We start from the raw sequence: 12,315 nt of genomic DNA on the forward strand, positions 1-12,315 counted from the left end.
GGTTCACGGATCCCTCTCTGTGGTCTGGGGCAGGTGGGCTGGGCAACAAAAACCACAAAAACAACAAACCATAAAAGACTTCTGGTCTGCACTGGTAAATCTGTTATGCTTTTCTGCAAAGCTACAAATAATCTGCTTTCTGACAACAGCCAGTTTTCCCAAACCTCCTAATTTTGCACAGCCAAAGCAAACGTGGCCCTTACATTGTGCCCAGAGTGCTAGTGAACTCCGTCAACTGCTCTCCTTTATGTTAAACCTGAGTTTTGCTTCAGGGGTTTGATCCTCCTTCTCAGACAGAAGCTGCTTTCAACCACTCCCATCAATGCACTGGAGAGCCGGCTGCCTTGACGGTGTTCTGGCTCCCACGTTAGCACTACCTCTTCCAGTTACAATTGGGCCACTATTTGCTCCGTATTCCATACACTTATTTTTTGTCTTTTTGCTTATATCCCATGTTTGGGAATATCAAAGTGTCAGGACCTATATTCTCTCGACTGGGACAAAGTCACCATGCTGTCGGCAATTTCTAGCACTTCATATAACCTCAACCTGCCAATCTCTCACTTAGCTGACCCACTAAATGAGCAATATGGTACTACAATATGATAGCCGGAAAGGCACAGAAGGCAGGAGGGCATCCGCAAGCTGCTCAAGGTCCAGCTAGAGAAAAAGCATCTGTGCACTTGAGGACGCAGCCAACAACTTAAAACGAATATGCTGTGATTGAACCAAGTCTTTCAAACAAAATGTGCTATATGAACTCAGAGCACTGGGACTAGGGTAAGCAGAGGCAGCTCTCCAGGTGTGGGGCTTAAGATGGACTAGAAGGACATGTAGAATTCAGCTATGCAGTGGAAGGGGAGGGGGCGAGCTGCTTCATTTCCACAAAGGAGCAACGGCAAAAGTGTAAACTGTAAACTTGGAAAATTTCCATTTCACTAATATTTGTGGATTTAAATTCTTTAGCCTTTCATAAAACCCACTGCTACTGAAAGAGGAAGGGTTAAAATTAGAAATGCTACTAGCCATTAATCTATACATAAAAGAAATATTTATTTTTTGAAGTTCACGAAGAAAACATGCAAATTCTCCAATTTATTAAAATACTGAACTACTTACTCTCCTAGACTTCGGTCACAAAAGGTAAATGCATTTGGGAGAAAAACAACAACATTCAGTAATAGTACAAGAACTTAAAACAAAATAGAGCATACCAAACTGCCAACAGCGGACTGTATGCTAGCTAAGTAGTTTAATAGAGTTATTTATCTAAAATCTACTAGCTATATATTTAGACACATTCCTTTATTGACAAAGAAGTGGATTTACATTAAATTTCACATTATAGTATCCACACTATAGAGAAGATATCATAAAATTACCTTGAAAATTTACTTTTTAATGGTTATTTAAATGAGCCCCTAAAATACAAATTATCACCATGAATGTGTTAGCATGCAGAGAAGTGATTATATGAAAGAGATGATGCAGGAGAAACTAAGGTTTTCTGCCCATTGGAATGCAGCTGGAAGAAAATCTATCTCCTCACGTTTTACAAAACACAGTCTCAGGGCTGGAAGATTCAGATGGTCACCTGTCACCTGCTGATGCCCATGTGGGCAGAGGCCACGTACGTGTATCAGGCAGAGAAACCACAGAGTTCCAGGTAGAAAATCAACGGCATAAATAACCAGTGTCTGTGCGATAGAGATGCTAAGAGCTACTCATCTAGCAACTGACAGAGCAAAAAAGGTTTATACACTGCCGTTAAGGCCATGCCTACTGTAAATGCTTCCCCCCATGAAATAAGCATATTTTAAAGAAGAAACTAAATATTTTGGTGCTGCCTGACATAGCCCCACTCCTCAGTCCCAAAGCCTCTGAGACATAGGTAGAAAATCCTGATCTTTCAAAATTAAATCCCCTCACCTCTTTCTGTTCAACCTGCAGTGCTGATTTCAAAATGTCTCGAAGCTGTATCAACTGCCTTCTTTCTTCATCCTGGGCCTGTTTGATCTTTAAAAAACAAAACAAAACAGAGAGAAGCCTGACTGAGGTACAGTGAAATGCTGGCGCTCATAGGGCATTTCCACATAAATGAAATGAACGCCTCTGTCACTAGTCAAACCTTCGCCAACCAAGACAAAGGACGGGAACAGGAACTCTGTACTCCGAGTGGCACTGCCGGGCTGTTAGTCTGTGATTGTGCATCACGCAAACACAAGATTATACAGAAGCAACATTTAAGTGAAAGTGTTTGTTGCATAAAACCGGTTTCAACACTGATGCAGGAGGGGAGATACTTACTGTGTGCAGATCTGTTGAAAGTGTTTCAATGGAAGGTTTGAGGCTTTCAACTGCTTTCAGTCCATCCTGGAAAAAACTAGGAGAAAAAAGAAGAAACACAGATTGTGTTTCATAAAAGAGAAAAAAATCTTGTTAGATAGAGAAAAAACTTGTTTAAAGGAAAGTGACTGAAATCATTATTTAATTCCTGGGGGAAAAGACTGTATAAACTGAACCTTAAAATATCAGGCAAACCAAGAATAAAATGACACTCAAAACTATGAGAAGTGAATAGAAAAAGAATTGCAATAAGCCTAAGAATTTGTAATTTTTCTTGACTCATATAAAATGAACCCTAAGTTTTCAGTTTATGATGGGAAACTGGACTCTACTGACAAAAGGCAGCAAAGGCTTTGGTTCAGGAGTGGAAGAGTCTGAGGCCACGAAAACATGGAGTGGAAACAAGGATAAGACACTTGAGAATTTTCCTTGACAGGTGAGAGCTAAATGGAAAAAAGAAAGAATGCAGGAAAAAACCAAGCAAGCTCGCCGCACAGAGTAGGAACCGTGGCTATGAACCTGAGATCAAATATCAAAAGGAACCTTTTTTTTTTTTAAGGCTCAGAACTCAATGCTTGTGAAGTCATTTATAACAAGTGACACCAGAAATACAATCGAAGCTAGACAAGTTTTTCTGCAGCAACAGTAGGCTGAGGTTCGGCACTGCCTCTGAAGCGTGTCGTCTACAACCCTTTGGAGAGGAATGAAGAAAAGGTTTCCCAATGCGTGCAAAACCTGTAACAAAGCCTATAATGCCTACGTGATTTGGGCCCTGCCTACGTCTCCAAGCTTCAATCCACATCATTTGCCCTCTTTATTCACTAGGTTCCACGCACACCAGCCCTCTCTCTATTCTTCTACGGCCGCCAAATCCTTCCTGCCTCAATCCCTTTGCACATGCTGTTTCTTCCCTCTAAAGGCTTCTCCCTGCAGCATATCTTCTGTTTCGTCTGGCTGATTCCCAGTCATTCTTCAAGTTTTAAGTTAAATACGGTCTCGTTATTGAGGCCTTCGGTGACGCCCTACTTTAAAAGAGGTCTCCTTGCTATATTCTCTCAGAACATTGTCTTTTGCTTCAAAACACTTACCACAACTGCCATTATGCATTCATTAGTGTGATTATGCAAATATAATTCCCCCATTAGATCTGGAGTTCTAGTAGGGTAAGGACACGGTATCTACAAACCCTGGCATAGTTCAAGCACACAATATTTGCAGAATGAAGAAATAAATTAATGAAGGAAGGAAGGAGAGTCTCCAACTTCTCCCAGTTTATTGGATACCAAGGAGACTATCTTCAAAAAGTCATCTGGGTTTCACATGTGTTCACGTGAGGGGATGTTTATTACATTAATGTGCCGCAAAATTATGTTTTGGTGAATGAGGGGACTGTGGATCCAACAGTGGTCCCATAAGATTAGTACCATATAACCTAGGTGTGTAGTAGGCTGTACCATTAAGGTTTGTGTAAGGACACTCTATGCGGTTCACACAATGACGGATTGCCCAAAGATGCATTTCTCAGAACGTATCCCCATTGTTAGGCAATACATGACTGTACTTTTAAACTCAGCAACAATCCTGTGGGACTTTCCCATATCAAGTATGTAATAAACAGGAGGGGTTGTAAAAACAATGCAGCATGACACTTAATACAATAATTCCAAGGAGGAAGGAAGGGGAAACCTACACACAGGATGTGGGTAATGACCATTACTAGCTAGTTATTAAGAATCACAGAAGCTGGGCTATTAGAATTTTCTTACCTTAACCTTTAGATATACGCATAATTATTTTATATTTTCATTCCTATATTCTACCTAACTCATTTTTTTCCTGAATATAGAATATGCCTCTGGTAGAGCAATTGTGTCAGAGTATTACAATGATTTCTCCACATGTCTGTTTGCACTGTCAGGGCAGAAATGCCACGTCTTATGCATCTCTGTGCCTTTGTCTTCTAGCACACGGCCAGCACTCAGCAGGTTCTCCTTTTAAATTGAAAAGAAAATTTGGAAGAACAAACCCAGCAATAAGAAACGGAGCTCTCCCCTCTCGTCATGAACTCATCTGGTTCTCATGTTCTGTTTCAGTTATATCTTTTCTTTTATAACTACTTTATTAATCACTTCAAGTTCCTGTGAAATAGGTAGGAATGAGAGAGAAAGCACTAGGATACAGAGTAGGAAAAACATCACAGGAGATCAACGTGGAAATGGTCCTGCTCGTGGGAAAGGGAGCAGGTGCACAGCTCCCAGGATCTCTGTGCTGGCGACTGTCCCCGCAGTGAGGAGAGCCAGGTAGTGGAGTCAGACGTTCAGAGAGGTGTTTCTCGTCACAGAGATGGGTTCCAGCGTGACACCGGACAGTGCACTTGGAATAACGATACAAATTTGCATTTCATCTTTGTCATCGCCTAGCCAATCTTGATCATCTACCTGGAAAACCTCCTCCCTCTGATTCTCAAAATCCCTATCTTTCTGTACCCTCCTTACTGAGGCATGTTTTGGCACCTAGGTATACCTTCGCTGAGTGCCATCACTGTGACATTCCCAAGCACAAACTCCTGGCACATTTTTCTTAGGTTGAACCCATTAACACTTTCCTAAGCTTCAGTGAAACACTGTTTACTATCAACATTACCAAATATCAAATTTTGTTTTTTATTAAACGTTTTCTAGCCTGCCTGACCAAGTTTTCCAGCCTTAAAAATATACCCACTGAGATTTAATCTTCAAGCTCCCACCAGGCAGGGTGGCCTCTCCCTCCTCCTGGAGCCTTCACAACAGTGCACCATACTTACGGCAGTGACCTGTCTGCCCTCTGCGTCCTGGCCATCCCTCTCACTAGAGCAAGCTTCTCCAGGGCACCGGACCCATGTCTCATTCAACTCTGTACCCCAAGTTCATCAAGCAGCAGCTGGTCATAGTGGTTCTCAGCAGGTATTTGCTCAAAGAACAAGTCCCTTCAACACTCATTACCACTGTTTAGAACATGACCATTTTCTTTGTTTTATTATCCTTTTAAAGACTGTCCTATTTCTAGATTCCATTAGAGAATAGGATCCTCAATCTTCAGCAGCAAAAGCTAGTAAGATAAATTTTCGGGATATTCCAGGAACTAGAGATGCAAACTCTTTCCTTAAATGAAATAAAAGACAAAGAACATGAAATGCTCTTCAAGAATGCTTAAGGTGAAAAACAAAAATGAGTAAAAAGCAAAATATTGCATATCTAAGCAGTTCTAAGGGTGAACACCCAAACGTGCTCCCAGAATCTAGTTTACACACAGAGGCCTCTTCACACCTGCAGAGAAGAGCAGACGTGAAAAGCGTGGCGGCTAAGCAGGCTGCCACGGGGTCACAGCACGCGTCAAGCACAACTGTACCTCCGGGCATGAGGAGTGGAGACTGGCGATGCTAAATGGGGACATGAAGGAACTCCCACGCACATAAATGCACACATGACCACCAGCTCCTCTGTCCAATGGCTGAGTCACTCAGGCTCCACGTTTTATCCCAAAAATATGAATTAAAAAAGTCAAAGCTGTTTGAATGATATGAAGAGCACGCAACACACACACACACACACACACAGACACACACACAGACACACACACACACACACACACACACCCCCCACACACTCATCCAAAAAGGAAGTAATGGAAGATCCATCATTTTTAAAGGTTACTGAGCTCATGCCCATAAAAGGCCAAGTAGTTCACTTTTCCACAAGTAGTCTGTTGCTACCCAACTGATCAGTTTGGGCAAAATAAAGAAAAAAAAGGAAATCCCAGAATAGCCTCTTCTTAAAAATAAATTAGCAAGGAAGCACCCCACTTCCTAAACCGCCTCATGTAAGGTTTCATGGATGAGAACTGAAGAAGTAATTTGGATGCTAATCACGAAGTTAGGATTTTGAGTCTCTGTAAAATAACTCATCTTGAAAATTCTACGAATTAGGGGTCTTTTCCTGTGCTCTGAGACTGTTTTTCCAAACTTGGAGCTCTTCTTTAACCCAGGATGAATCACACAGCACATCTGCCTTTGCTGTTTGACCTCAACTGCTTTAGAAATGCAATGTCATCAAGGTTGTACTAAGAATCCCAAAGCAGAGCTCAGTGCAATTCAACAGTACCGCCCACTGTGGCAGACATGTGCCAGGTAAACGCGCCAGGTGCTACAGCCTATAAAATAAACGTCACGGCCTCCTTCCTGAAAGAGTCTACAGTTCAGTGGGAGACATGACACAATATGAAAGACGCCATCGTGGAGACATGTGGAGGGTATAGTCATAACACAGGAGGAAGATAAGTAAGGCCATAAGGGAAAAACCAGAAAGACTTCAAAGTAGCAGTTACATATGAGCTGGGTCTTAGTGGGAACAGAAGTTGGGGAAAGGCACAGAGGGAACAGAATGACATTCTAGGAAAAGGGAACAATGTGTGCAAAGGTACACCGGCATGGGGCACGGCCTGTTGGGGGAAAGGCGAGTAGATACGTGTGGCAATTCGACCTCCAAAGATTTCTCCCATCACTCCACACCCTCTACTTGTGCTGTCACCAGGCCAGGCCAAGACAGCGTCGTCTCCAGACTGCACTAGGACGAGACCTGTGTACCTAACTGACCGCCCACGTCCACTCTGGTCCCATCTGATTCCTCCTCCACAACATGCGGAGTAACCTTGTTAATGCAGAATGGAATCTAAGGAGCCTTCCTGGATGTTTCTAATCAACACAACTCTCTCTTCTCATCACGCTGCTTTGCCTTTTCATAGCCACGCTCACTCCCTAAAACTGTGTCACATAATTGCTCAAGTGTTTAGTTTTGTCTCCCCCATTAGAACTGAAGGCCCATGAGTGTAAGAACTGGGTTTCCCTTCTGACTGTATCACCAGAACCTCAAATAGTGCCTGGCACATAGTAGGAACTCTATCAACACTTGTTGAATGAATCCTCTGCTTAAAACTTTTCAAGAGCTTCTCAATACATTTGGGATAAAACCTAAAACCTTTAACAAGACTTCCAAGGGGTCTGCGTCTCTCAGGCTTTCCTATCCAGTTTCCTTTCAGGCTGCTTTCCCCTTCACTCACTATATGTAAGTCACGCTGGCCTCTTCCTGCCTCAAGACCTTGACTTCTCCTGGAATGTTCTCCCCCTCTTCCTTATCTGCTAGCTCCTACTCACCCTTTAGATTCAGAATACATGTCTCCTCAAAGAGGCCTGCAGCTAATTCAAGGAGTACTTGAATTACCTACTATGCGCCAGGTACTGTGTTCTGGCTGCTGGAAAATACAGCAAGGAATGAAACAGAAAAAAGAACAAAAATCCCTGCCCTCAATCTTAACCTAAATGAGGTCCTTCTATTATATTCTTTTTTAGATTCCTATACATCAGAACACTTTTTAAAATGTCCAGTTACAAGTCTGTTTGCTTAAGTCTGACTCTCCTACTTGATGGGATCAGGAACTACGTCTATAACGTCATTACTTTATCTCCAGCATCCAGGACAGTGCCTGACACACAACACACACTCAATGAAAGTGAGTGAATGAGACGGGGCCTGTTTATAGTGGCGACTAGAGGTCAGGGAGGAGAGGGAGAACAAGGAGTAAGAAAGACATCAGGGCTGGGCCGGCCCGGTGGCTTAGCGGTTAAGTGCGCGTGCTCCACTACTGGTGGCCCGGGTTTGGCTCCCGGGCGCGCACCGACGCGTCACTTCTCAGCGGCCATGCTGAGGCCGCATCCCACATACAGCAACTAGAAGGATGTGCAACTATGACATACAACTGTCTACTGGGGCTTTGAGGAAAAAAAAGGAGGAGGATTGCCAGTAGATGTTAGCTCAGAGCCGGTCTTCCTCAGCAAAAAGAGGAGGATTAGCACGGATGTTAGCTCAGGGCTGATCTCTCTCACAAAAAAAAAAGACAGACAGACATCAGGGCTGAGAGGTGAGGCCTGGTTGTGAAGGGCTGATGCACGTGGCAAAGGGGAATACTTGAGGCAGTGCCTGGACGTGGGGGTTTCTCCTCCTCTTCCACATACAGCCGCCTTTGCTCATCACTGTCATTTGCTTAAAGGATAAGGAATCTATGAAAGTATTCTCTTAATTTAACACATTGCATTAATACCATCCCACTTCTCTTTTAATAAAAATATGTGAGAATCTGTAGTTTGCCCCTCTACAAAAAGAACAAAAATAAGTACATTTGATAATTACTGTAGATTTTTATACTATTTTTCAATTGAGATATAATTCTTAAACTATAAAACTCACCCTTTCAAAGTGGTTTTTAGTATATTCACCAAGTTGTGCAATCATCAGCACTACCTAATTCCAGAACATTTTCATTACCCCAAAAAGAAACCCTGTACCCATTAACAGTAATTCCCCACTTCCTCCTTCCCCCAAGCCCTGGCAGTCACTAATCTGCTTTCTGTCTCTGTGGATTTGCCTATTTCTGACCCGTAAATAAATGGAATCATACAGTACGTGGCCTTTTGTGTCTGGCTTCTTTCACTTAACATGTTTTCAATGTTCATCTGTGTTGTAGCATGCGTCAGTACTTCATTCCTTTTACTATAGATTTTCAAATGAGTGTTTATTTTCCTCAATACTACAGACCTACCAGAAGTTGTCATAAACAAACATCTGGAATAACATCATGACAAAGAAAAAGAACTTACTTGCATTGGGCATGAAAATATTTGATCAGATTCTGAAGTAAATCCACTCCCTTTTTAATCTTAATTTCATTGACCTTCAGCAGATACTGTTAAAAAAACAAAAAAGGAAATGTCATTGATATAAGCAGAACATGAGTTTATTACGAGCTTCTGAGGACAGATCGTCTCTTCTACTTCTCTGACATCTTTTACTGTGGGTACAGCTCATGGTAGATGCTTAATGCATCTGAATGCCATAACCAGATGTTTCTTTTAGTTTGGTGCCATATGAATTACCTGATGGTCAGGTAATTAAACGTTTAAGTGCCACAAACTCGTAATTAAGACATTCCGTCTTAACCTGCTAGGAGAAATGTTCCCTGTCCGCATACTTCTGTCCCAGGTCCCTTTCTTTAGGCAGGTTATTGTCTAGAACACTAACTGCTAAGCTTTTGTAGTTGAGACTCGTGTCACCACGTCTCTAATCCTAAAATACTTTCCTGACACTTAAAAAAAAATGTGACTGTTATAAAAACCAAATTTTAAACTGAAATGAATTAAAGCCATTTTTAACTTGGAGAATTCATTACCAACCATGAAGACATCAGGAAGCCCCAGGGATCTACAAAACCAGCATCAGGAAATATATTTGTTCTTTGTTAAAGGTTTATAGGACAAAGATTCCCTAAATTCCCTTTCCCCTCCACTGTCAGGATGTGGTATAAAGAATCCCGAGAACATGTCATCTCTGAGCCTGCCTGCCCCCTGAAAGAGCCCCTGACCCCTGCTGATCACACAGGCTTCTGAGCTGTAACCCAGGAAACTCAAATTCAAGTGCTCTCCCAGGTCTGCCACGCAGCCCAAAGTAGGAGATGGGAAGCTGCTCTGAAACAGTAAACTACAAAATTTCCTTTTGCCTACATCAATTGCCTTGATGTCCTCTTCTCCCTCTTTTTTTTTTGGTGAGGAGGATTGGCCCTGAGCTAATGTCTATTGCCAATTCTCCTCTTTTTGCTTGAGGAAGATTGTCACTGAGCTAACATCGGTGCCCATCTTCCTCTATTTTGTATGTGGGATGCCACAGCATGGCTTAATGAGCAGTGTGTAGGTCCGTGCCCAGGATCCGAACCTGCAAACCCGGGGCTGCCGAAGCGGAGCATGTGAACTTAACCATCATGCCATCGGGCCAACCTCTCTCCCTCCTTCTTTTTGATATTTATTCACTGTTAATTGAATAAGATGTCTCGCAATGTATCAAAATGGTTAAATGGTTAATAAGACTCTTGGCAATGAGTCAAACTTTAAAATGTGTATACCCTTTGACCTAGAAATTCTACTTACAGGAACTTAGAGATTCTAAGAAGATAATCATGAAAGTTTACAAAGGTAAAATAGAAAAGGAGGTTCCTTACAGACTTGCTTGTAAAAATGAAAAACGGCAACAACCCAAATGTAAAGAATGGAGGATTAAGTATGGTGCATCCACACCAAAAAAATGCTAGGTAACCAATAGGTCAATAATGTAGAGACTTGCTGACAAGGAAAGATGTCCACGGCATACTACTGAGTGAAAATAATCGGGTTACAAAGCATCAGTAGAGAATGATCCTGTTTATATAAATTATTTTTATGAAGGTATACATAGGGGTATATGAAAGATGGTTAGCTAAATGTCAAAGTGGTTATCTTTTGAAAATTTGGGGTGATGTAAATTTTTTTATAGATCAAATGTTGACCATATATATATATATGTACACACCAATTTTTTAAAGTACATATTTTTATAATCATAAATAAGCAAGATAGGATACCTCATACTTCTCTATTCACAGAAGTTCCGTATGACTTATTTGGCACACTGAATTTCTTTATAGAAATCATTTTGAAGAAAAAGTTCCACAGCTTTAAAATAAGCATCTAAAAGCCAATCTTCTGTCTAGATTAGATCCGGGCAATTAAAATTTTAAACAGCTAAACAATATTTACAAAGCATTTACAAAGCTTGAGAACTTCAGGGGCCGGCCTGGTGGCGCAAGCAGTTAGGTGCTCGTGCTCCACTGCCGCGGCCCGGGGTTCGCCGGTTCGGATCCCGGGAGCGCACTGATACACCGCTTGTCAAGCCATGCTGTGGCGGCGTCCCATATAAAGTGGAGGAAGATGGGCATGGATGTTAGCCCAGGGCAGATCTTCCTCACAAAAAAAAAAAAAGTTTGAGAACTTCAGTTTGCAGAAACTGTTGAACAATTTTAAATGACTGTGCGGCAATCAATTCACTTTGAGATGGTGGGTTCTCGGGGAACTGCTTTTCCAATGCTCTTTCTTCCCCGTGGAAAGCCCCTTCCAGCCTCCATCTGTCTGGCCAATGTGCACATCCTTCATCAGATGTGTCCCCCTCGGTAAACTCCAACTTCACTGCCAGTCAACCTCACCTCTGCTTTTGTATGTGTACATAGTGCCTGACTCCGCTAACCGCCAGCTCTGCAGAGGCAGGGACCCCGTTAGGCTCGGCACAGACTGAGGCCTGACAACCATCTGGGGACTCGCTCAACAGACAGTTCATGAGAATGACTTAGAGGCATCAGCTAGACAGTGTATTTCCGATAAAATAAACTACTTAACCAGTCCACACGATCCACTCACCTAGACCCAGAAGAAGAAAAGTAGCTAGTGCTGGGTGCAGACTAGAAAGCAATGACAGAGCTGGGCGTGAAACCGGCTTCACTTCAAGGATATGCTAATAACATGCTAAGTTTCACAATTCATTAACCATTTTTTAACAAGCAGTCCCGCAGAGTTTAGGTAAATAGATTTCCACCTTACTAGCCTGAGAAAGCACACCCTGAACGCATACTCAGACCCTTTCCAAATCCACTCTTTGTAAAACACTACTACTTAATTCTACCTTGATTAAATAAAAACAAAACCTTGTGTTTGTATAACATGCAGCAGTTTCCTAGTCCCTGACTCCTACTGTCTGGGCTGATTTCTCCAACACTATGTGCAACAGGCCAGGCAGGTATTACTATATATGATGTCTGTCTATAAAACAAGTATATAAAAACATCCACTTTCCCATCCTACAATAACACTTTGAGCTTAGTTAACTTTCTAAATATTCACTTAATGAAAACCAAAGCAGCAAAGGAGAAACAGAGGAACAAAAAAGACATGAGACATAACCACGTGGCCTACTGATTAAGTTCGGCGCACTCCACTCTGGTGGCCCGGGTTCAGTTCCCGGGCGTGGACCTACACCACTCGCTGGCGGCCATGCTGTGGCAGCAACCCACATACAAAATAGA

At 42.2% G+C, this 12,315-nt stretch overlaps 1 protein-coding gene across 4 annotated transcripts in view; it reads right to left on the reverse strand.

Moving 5' to 3' along the window:
* Window positions 1-12,315, reverse strand: part of ASAP2 (ArfGAP with SH3 domain, ankyrin repeat and PH domain 2) — a 172,403-nt gene that overhangs the window by 57,887 nt on the left and 102,201 nt on the right. For all 4 annotated transcript variants that reach the window (XM_058551836.1, XM_058551835.1, XM_058551838.1 and 1 more), the window contains exons 7-9: window positions 9,035-9,120; window positions 2,308-2,383; window positions 1,930-2,016 (exon numbers count right to left, since the gene is read on the reverse strand). In XM_058551836.1, coding sequence (XP_058407819.1) covers window positions 1,930-2,016; window positions 2,308-2,383; window positions 9,035-9,120 — 249 coding nt within the window. The remainder of the gene's footprint in view (window positions 1-1,929; window positions 2,017-2,307; window positions 2,384-9,034; window positions 9,121-12,315) is intronic.

The sequence above is a fragment of the Diceros bicornis genome, chromosome 12 (assembly GCF_020826845.1).
Source record: "Diceros bicornis minor isolate mBicDic1 chromosome 12, mDicBic1.mat.cur, whole genome shotgun sequence".
Taxonomy (NCBI): domain Eukaryota; kingdom Metazoa; phylum Chordata; class Mammalia; order Perissodactyla; family Rhinocerotidae; genus Diceros; species Diceros bicornis.